The sequence below is a fragment of the Dermochelys coriacea genome, chromosome 15, assembly GCF_009764565.3.
Source record: "Dermochelys coriacea isolate rDerCor1 chromosome 15, rDerCor1.pri.v4, whole genome shotgun sequence".
NCBI classification, from domain to species: domain Eukaryota; kingdom Metazoa; phylum Chordata; order Testudines; family Dermochelyidae; genus Dermochelys; species Dermochelys coriacea.
The window spans coordinates 25342898-25359745 of NC_050082.1; the positions used below are offsets into that span (position 1 = coordinate 25342898).

Here is a 16848-nt window from a genome sequence, read left to right on the forward strand (position 1 = left end):
TTTGGGGACATTTTAGTTTCTGCATCTGAAACCAGGTGAAAGCATGGAACCTACATTATCCATGTCCCTCTGGTGCAGCTCAGAGTTCTTTGGTGCCTTGATTTAATTGATCAGTTACCTTCAACAAAGTAAGTTGAAAAGTAGTGGCCCAACTGCTATTAAACAGATTTAAACCAACACACCATCTGCCGTTTTACAAAGCCCCCATGCTGCTCTCAAATGCTCTGCACTAATCTGGCTGAGGTTAACAGGAATGTTCTTTTGTCTTTTCACATGAACATTGTACAAAGAAAGCATTTCCATTCAATGGAAACAATAAATGGATTGTTCTGTTACAAAGTGAGCACACTAGGTACCTGAGAACATAATTGGAATGGACAGAGTCTGCTTGGAAGCAGCATTTCACATTTTCTATGGTGGGTGCATGTCTTCAGAATAAAAAAAGCAATGTTTGATCATAAGTATCAATATATTTTGCATTAATGCTTGGTTATCAAATTCAGACAGCAGCTGTCAATGGGTTTGAAAAAGCTTACAGTTGACTTGACCTAAGTGTAGGGTAAAAATGGGGCAAGAGCTCTAATTTCTTGCTGCAATGAAGCTGCTGGTCCCGAAAAGCACTGTGATCCTGAATGTAAAGCAACTTGCTTCAATAATTTGGGCTTCATACTATAGGATGCATAGTCTAAAATGGTGATAATAATGTAGCACAGCAGAGTCCGACAAGACGCAGCATGGAATGAAGGAAATTACTATTTATTCTTTGACATGTATACAGCATATGCCATTTTACAGCAAGTCACCTGGGATGGTGAAATGGACGAGAAATACTCACTTTAGTCGATGAATGTTGGAAGGCATTGGAGAAAAACACCACAGTTAGGACTGTTAATGACTTACACATTGTTGATACAGGACTGAATTTGAAAAACATGCTCTAACATTTATCATAATATAATGAAGCTGGTTAGTGCCACATTAAAATAAAAATAGTTCTATACAATATGTTCATTTGGTCATGTGCTATTTACAGATTTTACAAAAACACACACGAGCTTGTTGTTTCTCTAAGTCAGGCTAGAATAAGGCCAGCAGAGTAACTCATAAAATGTGTAACTGATCAGTGCCCTAACTAAAAGTGTAAGAAATCCAATTTCTAACTATGCGGTGCAAGTTATTTTTTCCAGGTCACATTACAAAAGCCCTGATCTATGAGACTGAAAAACATCTGACACACGTAAATAAGGTATTAAAAACGGAACTTAAGCCATTTTTTAGAGTTAAAAAAAGAAATAGAATTTTCTTTGTCCATTAAAAAGTTTAAGCTAGACTGAAGTAGTGTCCCCTCTCCCCCCTCGGTAAAGTGGGCAACACTGGCAAAACAAGGTTTGTTATAATAAAATACATTAGACATTTAAATAAATAACCTTAAAATACTACGTGTGTTGAAGGGATGGCAGAAGAACCCAGTAGGTTCCACCTGGAATTGTGTTTTCTGCACAAGCATGAATAGTCATACTCTACCTCTTACAAAGACTGGTGTAAACAAGATAGTCAGGAACCTAAGATGAGGGGGCACAAGGAGGGGCAAAAAAACAAAACAAAACAAACTGACTGAGGTAGCAGTACTCTCTGCCCAGTGCAGAAAAATCGACTTATGAATAAAAAATAAACTGACAACTTAAGTTCAGATGATCATGCAAAAGACAGACAGTTGCATGCTTTTTTTAGTTTTAGAAAAAACACATTCACTCCCTAAAATCTGCTACCAATTTAGTTTGATAGTGTCCGCTGGCTCAAAAAAAAGTTGTTTTGTTTTTGTTTTTTTTTGTTTTTTTTTTTTAACAAGGATGAATAGACTATTAAACAGAACACTGTACATGCTTTTCATCTACAAAAAAATATTTGCATAAAATAGTGTTAGTTCTCTGTACATGTCAATGGACACTTTAGTTGTGTATAAAAGAGGAAAATATTGCCCCCACTGGAGTCAGAAAAAGCAAAACACAAAATCTAGAGTATGAAACCTCCATCACCGGCAAATATGTTCATGTGAAAATTCAGCAGAAATCGACAGTTGCTTTAAACCATAAAAAAATTGATTAAGTTAAACATCTTTATGTAAAATCATCACTATGTCAGTCAAGACCAGAACATATCACTAAAGTTAGTGTCTGTACTGTAAAGCCAGATAAGCAAGGGCATAGTAATGAGCACAAATGGCCACGAAATCCCTTCGGTGCATGCTGATAAAGAACATGGTTTGGTGGCAGGCTTCTCGCAATCTTTACCAGGTTCCAGGTAGTTACGGGCCGCAAATTTAAGTGTCTCATCCAGCAGAATTACAGGTACTGAGATTTTCAACACCATCAGCCACTGTGTCACATTCAGAGGTGTGATTTGGAAGATTAGCTGTGGAAGAGAAGCCAAATATTAGATCCCTTTACTTATACACACTAAATAAATAAAAATCTCAGTGTTTTTTCTTCTTTGAAACTTAAGACATTATTACAGGCAAGTAGTTTTGCCACTCTTATTCTCTTCACGTAGCTTGCACCCAATTAACAAGTTTACTTACCGGCAGTGGTTCTACATAAAGGATAAGAAAATGGAGTGACATGGACAAGCAAATAGAACCCACTAGCCAGATATTCTCCCATGGAGGCATCCTCATTAAGGACTGGTTTTCTGATAAACTGCAACAGAAACAATGTGTACGTAAGACATTAGAATAGGACATTCAACAAGGCACATTAGGCATCTTAGCAGGCCATAATGCTGTGCATGTGAGGCAAGAATATTTAAGAACAAGACAGTTAGGGGGATGCTGACACTTTTGGTCATTAAAGGCTGTTTTTAAAGTAACTAGTTGCTGTATTAAATAAAAAGATGTTACACAATGCTACTAAACTCTAACAAGTTTATTAGACTAATAGTGTACAACAGCAATATACTATGTACTTCAAAGAGCTAACAGGGTTCCACGGCTTTGAATATTACACTGCATTTTAAACTAAAATTACTGTCCATCTTAATTAGCACAGAGTTTATATAGGATTACAGTTAGGCCCATGTTAATATTCTTGTGCTATTTAATATATCTAACAAATGCTAACACTCTTGTTTAAATCAGTTTTCTGTGCAGGTTCAATCTATGTAAGTTTTGGCTATACCAGAGGAGGTTTTTGTGCTGCAATATAGGAGTTTAGGAAGAGAAATCTCAGATGTAGAGTATTTTAAATGTAGAGCTAGTGCACCATCCTTAAGTTTCAAGTTACAATGTATTTTTTAAATTTAACTGACCTCCAATTTGTTTTTTCAAATGCCCTTGGCATATTGTGCTATTTAGAAGTTTCAATTTATAATTTAATATTAATTAGCTGAGGCATGCTCCCTTAGGGCAGGAAAAACTATTTCCCATATATTTAAACAGTCTTATTTTAGGTCTCCTTGATATCACTTTATAGCAGAAGTATGAGGGATAATTGGATTGAGGAGGCTTAAATTAAACAGTGGAAAATATCCTAGCAGTCCAATACCCAAGTCCCAAGAATGAATTGAAGGATTTAAAATGACACCTCTTTGCTTATAGGGTAAGATCTCAAATGTGATCTAGGAAAAACGATCCTCTGGCCTTCAATATACAAACTCAGGAATTCACCATTGCCTCACTGTTATCTATTACTTGAACTGTCCATGCATTAAGAAAGGACACATGCTATATAAAAACTTTATAATTTCAGGCAAAGAGCTCTAAGTGAATCTCAGCTTTCTATTTCAGACATAACTAACCTGTTGAGAGCATTACACATCTCTATGGTGACCAGAACAGAAAGTGCCATTGTCATTGGGTATGGCGACTCAAAGACCACACAGTCTACATCTGTGAATTCTGGGTTGTCCTCATTGCACTGTAGGAAATGACTCTACAACAGAATAAAACAAGCACTCATTAATTTTTTTTATAAATAGGTAATCACTGTTGAAATAAAGCGGGATGGTTCAGCACTAGGATTATACAAGCCTGTGCCTGTAGAGGCCAACATCAGGAAGAATTACTTTTGACTTCATCTCTTATTTCAAAGAATTCACATAAATTTGATACATATAGAAATCTTCCCATCAAAGACACCTATGGTCCTTCAAAAAGAGTTTAGAGAAAGTCTAGTATTCTACCTTTCAGCTTTTTATAGCTATTAACTCTGAATAAGCAGGATTATTTAATACAATTAAAGATGGTTCTTCTGCAGCTATTCTTTTAAATGAAAATGTAGAGCTTACAGTAAGTACCAATATATATATTACATTACGCTCAGTAAGAGTTTATATATTTTTGCAGGCTTTTTAAAGTAAATTAAACTGAATAATACCAGCTGGTAATAGGTAACTCTTGGGCCACCATCAGCAGCAATGAACCACCACGCAGCAGCACCCACTGTCGCAGCTCCAACATAACCTAAAAAAAAAAAAAAAAAAGACAATTTGGTTTTCTATATTATGAATAGTACGTATGACAGTCTTGTTAACCTCACTTGAACTTCCGCCTCTACCATCACTTGGGCGCACACAGACAGAGACATGCCTTTGCCCATTTCCTGAAGAAGGAATCTGCTTTTAAATTGCCAAGTCCCTGTAATTGGAATCTGTCCAACTGTAAAGATCTTGTGTGTTTATTGTAATTTAGGGCATAGAGAATTCAACTATGGTCATGGCTCTGGAAAGTGATCAGTAAACATTTAATATATTTAGCAGAAAATAAATCCTAACTTCTCACTTTCCAATAAAACAAAGTACGAGTAATTAACTGTTCTACAGAGACAAAGTGCAAATATGAATGTGCTGCAGAACAATTTGGTTAGCTATTCATGACAGATTTGGCTAAACCATTGTCATTTGCTGATTGAAAAAAGGTTCTAGATACCAGGTGGGTAGCCTTCTGCTCCAGATCTGGCTTCTTCATTACTAAGTCAACAAGCATCTTGCATTTCTCAACCTCTGAAGACAGATAAGTAGCAATCCCAACCTGTCCTCAGCTGGAAGAGGGTATGTGGGGAGGAGAAGGAGAGATTGGGATGAGTCACAGGAAGGGTAAGTGAATGTTGTAGGAGAGGAGAGTGCGCTACCTAGGTGGAAACAAGTGTTCTGGACAGAGAACTCTAATTTAGCTTGAGCAAATATGTCTACTGTGGGGTTCCTTCCTGTGAAGCACGTAGTACTGGGCATTGCCATAGCCAGGATATTGACTAGATGGACTTCAGGTCTGAGCCAATGTAACAATTCCTACATTCTGAGATCAGATTATAAAAGGTTTAAGTTTGAAGCAGCAGTAACACATGATGTGATAGTATTAAGGAGCCCATACATGCACTGCTTTGCCTGATAACGATAAGACTTAAAACAAGGGCACTATGACTACAGGAGATGTACTGGAAGTATTGGTACATCTATTAGATAACTGATCAACAATGAAAAGTGACCATCTTGGAACAAAGATGAAAGGGAGTGTGCTAGTTCAGCAATACACTGTGCTAGCCTTCAAGACCCTAAAACATAACTAAAAACCATGCAAGTTCCAAATCAAGTTATTATAAGTCATTCTACATGCACAAACAGTTGAAAAGAAAAGCTAGTGAGCTACTCACATCCAATAGCCAGGTAACGGAAGAAGAGCCATCCACTGATTAAGGGCTCTTTAGGATTACGGGGCGGCTTATCCATTATGTCCAAATCAGGAGGATTGAAGCCCAGAGCAGTGGCAGGGAGACCATCTGTTACAAGATTTACCCATAACAGCTGGACGGGAATTAAAGCTTCAGGGAAACCCAGAGCAGCAGTCAAGAAGATACTACAAAAAAGGAACAAGTACAAAATTGTCCTCAACCATGTTAAACCAAACGTATTATAAAACTAATCATAGATGAGTAGTTAAATAATTCTGTTCCTTAGTAAATGGCAAGGAAAATTTATGCTGTCTCTCATTGCAACATCTATTTAATATTGGAAGCTAAATATTCACATTGAGATAGCTAGGAACGTACATACCATTTTATAGCCAACAATAATTGAATAATGTTTAAAGCTTTGAAGTATGTGCATTTTGTTTTGGTAGGATGAGGAGTTTTATCACTCTCTACCGAAGTAACCCTCAGAAAGCACTAGGCTGCTTTCCGGAGTGCTTGGAGGATATAGCTTCTACAGATCTATGCTCTTTGAGTTGTATGGCAAAACAAATGGACAAATAGAGCATTAAAAAGCAGTTTTCACCTAGTGGAGCCACTTCCTGAAGCCATCTATAAAGGGAGGCTTGCAATGCCTCCCTAAAAGTCTGCAACTGTTATAGAATTACAGTACTTCTACAACTGAGGGGCAAGGTTCCATTGAACTGGATATCCTCCAGTCCTTGAATACATGCAACCTCCCTTTAGGGCTTTGAGTCAGCACTGTTTAGGGTAGATCTACAGGAGTAGGGATCTGCAGCAACCACCATCAGAAGGAGAACTTTACAGTATTCAAAACCAGAGTTAAAATAAAATCTGCACTACATTAAGCCCTCGGAAAAAGGAGAGTCTTATGGCTTAAAAACAAAAATGGGATTCGGGAGATCTGGGCTCTATTCCTGGCTCTGCCACCAACTCACTCTGTGGTCTTGGGAAAGAGTCAACTTTTGTGTTAGATTTCCCAACTGTAGAATGGGGATTTGTCTGTTTCATAGGAGTCTTGCCACAATGAAGCATTAAAGGACCTATATTGGTGGACATTAGAGTCTCAAAACTAGAATTTGGGAAACATTCAATATTTCTTTGAAATATTTAACATCTGAATAGAAGTTTCTCAAAACAGTGAATATATAAGTATTTATATGCGTTGCAATGCTCCTCTCTTTTAAACATAGTTATTAAACAGTTATTCTAATAAATCTCTGTTCCCCAAATAGCATCTGGCAATATTTAGAAGTTAAAATTGACCAGCTTCCATTACAGAAGTGCAAAATTAAAACAACCACTTCTTAAAACTTACCAAACAACTTCTCCAACATTCGAAGAGATGAGATAACGGATAAACTGTTTCATGTTGTTGTAGATTGCACGCCCTTCTTCCACAGCAGCTACGATGGTTGAGAAATTGTCATCAGCCAATACCATTTCAGAAGCAGTTTTAGCTACTGCAGTACCTGACCCCATAGCAATCCCAATTTCTGCTTTCTTCAGTGCAGGGGCATCATTTACACCATCACCAGTCTAAAATACAAAGTTTAACAGAAAACATGGGCACTTGTATGCAGGGACTGGAAGAGGATTTTACACAGGGGGGCAAAAAACTAAAGTGGGTGAGTAAGGAGGTGCAGAATTGAGATGGGACTTTAAGATGAAGGACAGGAAGTTTAAACTTGATTGAACTGACAGACACAGAAGATGACCTGAGTAGCAACAGCGTTTCCAGTGCTCTTATTCTCATTGTACCTGTAATCAACATGTGAACATTACAATACACATACAATGTAACTAGTTGAGACATTGATTGCTGAAGTGCAAGGAAACTGGGTTCAAGAGAAACCTCTTCATTTACTCCACCCATGCATCCACAATCCATTACACAATATTCCTTGCTTGTCTAACAAAACTGACTCTGAGATCAACTATCTTAGTTCTTCAGGCCATACACTTAAGTGCCCAAACTGAAAGACAGTTTGCTGATTTTCCACCTCTTAGGGAGATGGCAGTGCCTTTGATTTATAGCCCCAAGTGATCAGAGATGTGCTCAGATGCTTTGGGGGGGGAGGGGAGGGAAAGGGGGAGCCCAATTCTACCAACTGGGTAAGTTACAAGTACCATATTTTGCCAGGGTTTAGGTGTGAACCAGTAAGATATTTCTGATGCTGAATTATGCCCACATGATGCATTATTTTTAAAGTAATTTTCTGAATAATGCACTGCTGAACAACATTCCTAAAAAAATGGAAAGAGCAATTGATGAAAGCTATCACTAGTTGGGTGAAAACTGATTCCAATTTTTCAGGCTAATTCCCCCCCCCCCCAAATGAGCCAATACTTGTGATTATTTACCCATTGTCCTAGGAAAAATACAAGGGATGGTCCCTCCAAGGTTAAAGAGCATAAGAGTGGCCACACTGGGTCAGACCAAAGGTCCATCTAGCCCAGTATCCTGTCTTCCGACAGTGGCCAATGCCAGGTGTCCCAGGAGGAATGAACAGAACAGATAATCATCAAGTGGATCCATCACCGTCAGCCATTCCCCACTTCTGGCATCCATCATCCCTGCCCATCCTGACTAATAGCCATTGATGGACCTATCCTCCATGAATTTATCTAGTTATTTTTTTTAACCCTGTTATAGTCTTGACCATCACAACATCCTTTGGTAAGGAGTTCCACAGGTTGATTGTGCATTGTGTGAAAAAAACACTTGTTTTAAACCTGCTGCCTATTAATTTCATGTGGTGGCCCCTAGTTCTTGTGTTATGAGAAGGAGTAAATAACACTTCCTTATTTACTTTCTCCACACCAGTCTTGATTTTATAGACCTCTATCATATCCTCAGTCAGTCATCTCTTTTCCAAGCTGAAAAGTCCCAGTCTTAAGCTCTCCTCATACGGCAGCTGTTCCATACCCCTACTCGTTTTTCTTGCCCTTTTCTGAACCTTTTCCAATTCCAGTACATCTTTTTTGAGATGGGGTAACCAAATCAGCATGCAGTATTCAAGATGTAGGTGTACCATGGATTTATATGGAGGCAATATGATATTTTCTGTCTTATCTCTCTTTCTTAATGATTCCCAACATTTTGTTCACTTTGAGAGATCCTTTTGTAGCTCTTCGCAGTCTGCCTGGACTTAACCATCTTGAGTAGTTTTGTATCTACAAATTTTGCCATCTCACTGTTTACCCCTTTTTCCAGATCAGTTAATATATGTTAAACAGGACTGGGCCCAGTACAACCCCTGAGGGATACAACTATTTACCTCTCTCCATTCTGAAAACTGACCATTTATTCCAACCCTTTGTTTCCTATCTTTTAGCCAGTTACCAATCCATGAGAGAACCTTCCCTCTTATCCCACGACTGCTTACTTTACTTAAAAGCCTTTGGTGAGGGATCTTGTCAAAGGCTTTCTGAAAATCTAAATACACTGGATCCCCCTTGTCGACCCCGTCAAAGCATTCTAGTAGATTGGTGAGGCATGATTTCCCTTTACAAAAATCATGTTGGACTATTCCCCAACAAATTATGTTCACCTATGTGTCTGACAATTTTGTTCTTTATTATAGTTTCAACCAGTTTCCCTGGTACTGAAGTCAGGCTTACCAGCCTGTAATTGCCACGGTTAAAAAAAGTAACTGAAATTTGTCAGATTTAGGCATTAGTTTGACGGGATATAGTTTGTTTTAAAAATAAAATCTCTTACAAGCCATGCAAGCTTCTAATTACTTACCATTGCCGTGATCTCATCGAAAGATTGGAGGAATTCAACAATCTTAGACTTATGGGAAGGCTCTACACGGGCAAAGCAACGAGCATGTAGGCAAGCATCTCTCTGGATAGCTGGGGAAAGTTCATCAAACTCACGTCCAGTAAAAGCTTTTGAAGAAACATCCTCATCTTCTCCAAAGATACCAATACGACGACAGATGGCTACTGCTGTGCCCTTATTGTCACCAGTAATCATAATAACACGAATACCAGATTTCTTACACAACTTTATGGATGAGGCTACTTCAGTTCTTGGAGGATCCAGCATACCCACACAGCCAACAAAGGTCAAATTGGTCTGAAACAAGAGGACATTGAACTTTAGCACAAAATATTAGGAGATGCTTTTATTTCTTTGATAGGACAGTACACTGAGAAGAGAGTCTTAATGGGTTAAGCATATGGAGCAACTTAAAGTGTGGTCCTACCCTGAGAAGTGACTATAAAAATGGCATTCTGCATTTCCAAATGTATCATCTCTCTTTGCCTTCAGCTCTTAAGTGTGCTCAGTTTACAAGTGAAAAGGTGATCTAATTGCCAGCCTTGGAGATTCCACCTGCACTCAGGGTCTAGTCTTTCCTTCTTATGCTTACTGCTAGCAAGAGATTCTCCACACCAAATAATCTGCAATTTCCACTGTGTTCAAAAATGAAGTTCTAGTTATACATGTAATTGTATTGAAATATAATGGAGTTGTTCAGATAGTTGAGGGCAGAATCTTTACTAATGAAAATACAAGAGAAAGGAAAAGAAAGGAAAGAACCCAGCTTGACCCTCAGATTTCAAGGTGAGTTTGCAGGACAGGCAATTAGGAAACACTTGTAATCTCAGCAAATAAGAGCTTAAAGCAGTGGTTCCCAAACTGTGCAGCATGCCTCCCTTGGGGGTGGGGGCACAGAGGAATGTTCGGAGAGGGTGTGGCAGGGCCAAGGCCAGCCAGGAAAGGAGTGCCCCTCAGCCCCTCTCAGCCCCCAGCTCCGCTCACAGCCCTAGCCCCCACTCTCAGCTCCCAGGGAGGTGCGACAAAAGTTTGGGGACCACTGGCTTAAAGTTATTGAAGCATAATTTTCCCAGTGCTATTACTTTTTCCAGAACCAAAATGTAAAGAGTCTCGGAGATACTATGTTGATGAGAACTATAAGTACTTTGAGAAATATATGTATTCTGCACCACAACATTAGCATTATTTGCAAAAGAGCAGCCTGAATGGAACCTTACTAAAAACTTATCAAGTGTCTATGTATAGATCAGCCACCAGAAGCATGCACCAAGAACAAAGAAGAAGAATGTAAACTTTTAGTCTAGGCTCTGCTGGGGGAGTAATGGGGGGGGGGGGGAGAGAGGAGAAAAGAAACATGAAAGAACCCAAAGGATGCTTCTAATTTTGGTCCCCTGTACAGCTCGTACAACTTGCTGTTGCTAAGCCATTGAGCCAGACCACATCTATTAATTCAGAAAAAGCTTGTGAAGTGTTATATTTATGTTTGAAAAGAATCCAACTTGTTAAAAGCATTGCCCTTTACTGTTTTATCTATCTTAATAAAAATCACCACTCTTACAGAAAAACTGTTGAAACAAAAGGAGAGAGTCAAGCTTTTTACTACACTAACCTCATAATTAATAAAGTTTGCAGACTCCTCAAGGTTCATTTCTTCTCTTCTTGGTGGATTGTCATGTGTTGCTAGAGCCAAGCAACGCAATGTGTCTCTACCAGTACCCCACTCTCGAATGACAGACATGATCTTCTGCTTAATTCCTGGAGTTAATAGTACTTTAGTGCTTCCAACACGAACATGCGTACACCTGTCAAGTACGCCTTCAGGAGCACCCTACAGGAGCAAAGCAAGAAATGAGCAACTTTGCTCTCCATCACAGAACCATTTCATACAAGATAAGAAAGCAGTCCATCTCCAAAACTGATAACATTAGGCACACATTTATGTCATGGTTCAGCTACAATTAAACTAGGCACAATTTCAAGAGAGAGTCATGTTGCTTTGTAGCCATTTCAAAACTATACTTCTCATATGCTGAACTTACCTTAACAAACATCTTGCTCATGGATGTCCGGCTTGGTTTGTTTGGAGTACAGTAGACAGACATGGACTTTCTGTCCCTTGAGAATTCCAGAGTGAACTCTTTCTTCATGAGTTGTTTTATAACCTATGAAGGAGACATTATTAATAACATTGCATTCAGATTGCAACAAACAACATAACTGAAATCACATACTGTTTACAGTATTCTGGAAGTACTAACCGAGTTGCAAGCAGTTGCACGTTCAATTCTGGAGAGCCCTTTTAATTCTGTGTCAAATACATTCATCTTCTCAACCAGGCAGCTGAGTGCAGTCTCTGTAGCTTCTCCAACTTTTTCATACACTCCCTTAGCCTTCAATTCATTTAAAAAATTGAGAAATTATTATTACTGCTATAAAAACCTTGGCCTTTGGCAAGTCACCACAGTGAAATTTCAAGTGATACAATGAATGGAAACAATACTTAACAGATCTTGTTGCAATTCATAATGAAAAACGTACAAAGAAATGAGTTTCTACAAAATGTCAGATTTCACCAACCTTTTATCCTCATCTTAAAAGGAAAAAACTGTTTTTGCTACAGTAAAAGCTGTGTTATCCAGCACTTTACCAACTGGAAAACTCTATAAACCAGCATTTCTGATCTTCATTGGAAGTCCAGTTTACAGTCCGGTTTATAGTCTGGTTAGCACGGGGCTGGCAGGCTCCCTAACTGGGAGTTGAAAGAACTCCCAGTTAGGGAGTTAGACAGCTCTGCACACTGCCCTGCCACATCTTGAGCATTGGCTCTGCAGCTCCCATTGGTCTGTCTAGCCGCGCCTCCACCTAGGAGCAGGAGGGACATTTCCCCGCTTGTGGGGAGCTGCCCAAGGAGAGTGCCATCCAGATCCAGCATCCCTCCCACACTCCAACCCCTCTACCTCTTAGTTAACCAGATTCCCCCCCCACTTATTTAAGGTTACCAGCACCCCCCATTCTCCCAACATGCTGGATAACACAGTTTTTACTGTATTTTCCTAATTTAAATTTGCAATTTATCATTTCAAGACAGTGATTTAGGACAAGCAGGAAAGCCTAGCAGCAGTGCTTTCTACACTGCTGAGGAGGAGACAGGTCTGAGTTACAAATTAGTCTCACTCTTTTGACTCAAGTTGCTCAACAATGTCCTCTCTAGCCAAATAAGGAGTGGCATTAACTGGTTCTTAAGGGACTATGTGGTCTCCTTAACCAAAAGGATAGTGGTTATAACATTGTGCTTTACAGGGAAATAGAATAGAAAGTCACTAACACCCTGAGAGTTTGCTCAAAATGTGAGGCACCTCCCAACTTTGGGGAGAGATACAAAGTAAAATTAGACAAAAACAGCATTTAACTTCATTCTCGTTTCCTCTTATATTGTAAAAAAGATTGACTTACTTCATTGTAATCCAAAGAAGAATCATTACAAAGTGCACAGATTGTTGCTAGTTCTACAAGGCCATCATACTGATGACAGTTAACAAGTTTGTCATCTTTATGCCTGTCAAAATAAATAAAATAAATAAACAAAGGACTGGAGTGAAAAGTTACTGAGCCATTTAACTATGCTCTTACATTTCACCCATTTCTTCCTTAGTTAATCCCTCAATATACTGAATGATAAAAAACTATGCAAATTCAGCGTTTAGTGAAGATTCTAAAGTAAGATTCTTTCTGAGCTATAAGACGTGGCATTACAGAGTTTGTTTCAAAGAAACATTCTATCCTGAAAAATGCAAGGTAGAGTTAAAAAAATGAGAGCACTGTACCTTTAAACTAGGCTTTAAGTAAGGAGTTTGGATACAAATTTCTGGATTTTACTTTACGCTCCCCTTTTCAACAAGGGCTTATGTTTTAGAGACATATTTCACCATTTTATGTGAGCCCTTGTGGGAACTATGGCAACAGATTTCTTTTGTTGTTGTTTCTTCCCTGTGTCACTCACTTTTTAAGATACAATCTACATTTATGGTGCTAAATAAGACAGAAGCAAGGAATGGATTTAAGAGTTCACAGCTTAAGACAAACAAGACCAAAGACAAGAACAACTATGGGTCAAAAATTCAGATAAAAGAAGGTGTGGGAGTACTGATAAAAACAAGCGTCGGAAGGATTCCTGGAAGTACTGTTTTAGGGAAGAATTTCAAGGAGAAGAGAGGGTGCTAGATTTGAAGCTTAGGGGCAAAAAAAATAAAAGTAAAGGTGAGAGTTTGAAAAGGAGATAAGCAAGTGTGGGAAAAGAGGATGATTATTATTAACAGCTTTTACTATGGCTTTCGGAGTATCTAAACACCTCATATAGATTAATGGATTTACCTTTACAAGTATTATCCCCATTTTACAGTAAGAAAATAGAGGAACTGAGTTTTAAGTGATTTGTAGGAGGTAACAGGAAATCTATAGCAGTGCTAGGAACAGAACACAGATTGGACTGTGACTCACTTCTGTCGGTTCTTTAGTCACAAGTCTATTCTCTTTTCTCTTTCTAGTTTCCAGAGCACCTGCTCAAACAGTTTCATGGTGGTATATGACAATAAGATTACATTTTGCAAATGTAAATTTCATATATTAGAGCTACATCCCCTCTTTACTTTTTACACTTAGATAATCACGTTAGAATGGTATTACTTAGAGACTTATTTTATAGAATATCAGCATACCTCTAGGTTAGCATGAAATAATTGAAGCATTATGAAAACTGCTGCTGGTATTTAATAATAATAATAAAAAAGTAAGCCAGTGAATACGGACTACCCCCTAAACGGAAGCTGTCACCCAGCATGGGTCCATTTTTCTGCTGTGTACTTCAGTTGGAAAACAGACTACTGCTACATAGTACAGATGATTGTTCTGTTCTGGAACGCTCTGCGTAACTCAAATTTTGCGTAAGCTGGAAACGTATACATGACCATTATGCATGCACACACGCACGCACGCACAACAAAAACAAAGAAACTCCTCCTCCTATTTCTAGCTTATAGAACTTTTTCCGTAAGTTTGAATTTGCATAAATCGGGTCTTGCATAACCCGGGGAGCGTCTATACAACGTATCCTGTAAACATACAGCAAATCAAGCTACATAGCAAGTTTTCCAGTGTCATTTTGTAGTACTATAAATTATACAAATACTGGAACCTGTTGCTGTATACCGTATAAATAACCAGAAGTGCATATTTGAAAAACAGTAACCTTAATAAATAAATAAATAGAATCTAAATGTAAAGGGTCATCCCTTGTTAAATAGTTTGTATATTAAGTTACAGCTACGAGCAAAGAAATAAAAATATAGGGAATTTAGTATAGAAACAACAAGAATGTGTGTTATTAATTACTTCAAATTCTCTCAGCCCTCCTAATTTTCATCTCACATTTTACCTGTCATAGGTTATGCTCTTTTCTAATGTCTTCATTTGGGTTGGATTTCTATTTTCTGAGGATAACTGTTTGGATAACCTCTGGAACCTTATCATTTAACAGTACTGTTTTTTCTTGCCTTACTCTTCCCTCTGTTTCTGAGACTCAGTCATGGTGTGCACAAGTAGCCTCTGTGCAGAGTCTAGGGCACTTTAAATTCCTCACTTTTGACTTAGGCTCTTAGATTAGTGAAGGAGATTTCAAAGAGAGAAATTTAAAGTTCAGAGTCAAAGTGACAGTTTTTGGAGTGATCACTCCCTCCAAGATAGCGAAGGTGTGCATAGGCCATATACACTGCTGCAGAGTGAAGCGTACAGAATAAAGTTTCTTCAGAAATGGTACGGGGCATACAGAGTCAAGAGGAGTATTACATTTTAAATATTTCAGCTCAATAGTCAATTCCATTAGAAAAACTGGTTCTATTGTTCCAATAGAAAACTTATATGCTGCTTTTGAATTCATACTCTCAATGCATTTATTTTGATAAAGTTTTTCAGCTTTCAGAAAGTGCTAATGTGTTTGAGTTAGAGAAACTTCATGAAGTACCAAGACTGTAGGTGCCTCCTTCCATCCACCTAAATGGAAAAAAAAATATGGTTTCCTAGCCCTTAAAAAAAAACCCACCACCACCACCACCACCACCCAAAAAACTAATTCTTGACTTACATAGGAATGATATTATTTTGATGTACTGGAGAATTATTTGCTTAAAAAAATATTTTAAATCCAAGGTGAAGTCAGTTATTGATAAAATGGTTATAAACCCCATACCCCCACTAACAAGCAAACAAAAAACCCAGTGGACTGAATGACAAAATCCTCTCCAAGCAAAGATGAAGATTATCAATTTGCCATAAGGATCTGCGGATTCAACTATCAGAAATTTTTTTTTTTTTTTTTTTTTTTTTTAATGGCAAGGTGACATACTGTAGAACTATGAAATGCACAAGCACAGTATCCTACCTGAGCTTTCTCAAGGACTCCAAGTAAACAAAAATGTGGAATGACCACTATATTTATTTTATTTTATTAGCAAGTCCTGACACCCGTCATCAATTTATGTTAACATTCCATATTCACTGACTGGTATTGGGTAAATGTAAATAGACATGTACCTGAAGATTCCTTATATAAAAAGGAAATTGCTACAAAGTCTTTTGGATGGCCCAAAATAACCTATTTTTTGACATGGAAATTCAATGTCTTATTTGTAATTAACTTTTAAACAAAAAAATAAAATGTACAGAATTAAGAATTCTAAACATTGAAGACTCTATTTACTGCTGTGAGGGTTATCACTACCGACATTGCTAAAACCTATTGACTTTTTGGAGCAATGTATGCCAAACCTCAAACGGTGAAGTATATATTTCAACTTGTTGCATAGGGAAATTTTGTAAATAAACCCTCATCAATTAAAATATATACAAAAAAGCATACCACATCCCCTCAAGAAGGAGTTATTTATCACTTTTTATCACTATTTAGCTCCTTTTCTCAATTTTTCTCTGCTGAAAGGTATTTTCTCTCTGGGGTACGATCCTAGGAGTCTCAGAATTGTAAGGATGAAAAAAAAAAAATCTCCATCCTAATAGTGTAACTTTAGGTTTATTACCATTTCCACTGGAGACAATAAAGCTATTAGCCTTTTCAAAAAAGTCAGTGATTTAGAGCAGTGTTTCTTAATCTTTTTGATACCAGAAAAAGGCTTGCTGCCTTCCTAAACTGCGTCAGGGAGATCTCAGGGACCAGAGCCAATCCATGGACAAGCTGATGAGAAACTGGTTTACAGCGTATAACCTTAGATAAAAAACAAAACTACTGTAGATACAAAGTAAGGGACCAATCCTTAAGCACTGATCTACAGAGTTCAAAAGGTATTGCAGGTC

The 16848-nt window shown here is 38.0% G+C and overlaps 1 protein-coding gene across 2 annotated transcripts in view; it reads right to left on the reverse strand.

The window, feature by feature from the left end:
• Positions 1-16848, reverse strand: part of ATP2A2 (ATPase sarcoplasmic/endoplasmic reticulum Ca2+ transporting 2) — an 80628-nt gene that overhangs the window by 7605 nt on the left and 56175 nt on the right. Inside the window, exons 10-20 of one of the 2 annotated variants that reach the window (XM_043498386.1) lie at positions 12943-13045; positions 11748-11879; positions 11529-11651; positions 11099-11317; positions 9451-9786; positions 7018-7238; positions 5643-5845; positions 4371-4456; positions 3793-3926; positions 2579-2696; positions 2292-2412 (exon numbers count right to left, since the gene is read on the reverse strand). In XM_043498386.1, the coding sequence (XP_043354321.1) occupies positions 2292-2412; positions 2579-2696; positions 3793-3926; positions 4371-4456; positions 5643-5845; positions 7018-7238; positions 9451-9786; positions 11099-11317; positions 11529-11651; positions 11748-11879; positions 12943-13045 (1796 nt within the window). Of the gene's footprint in view, positions 1-740; positions 2413-2578; positions 2697-3792; positions 3927-4370; positions 4457-5642; positions 5846-7017; positions 7239-9450; positions 9787-11098; positions 11318-11528; positions 11652-11747; positions 11880-12942; positions 13046-16848 lie in introns of those variants that run through there. The other variant, XM_038372730.2, reaches the window with a different exon arrangement.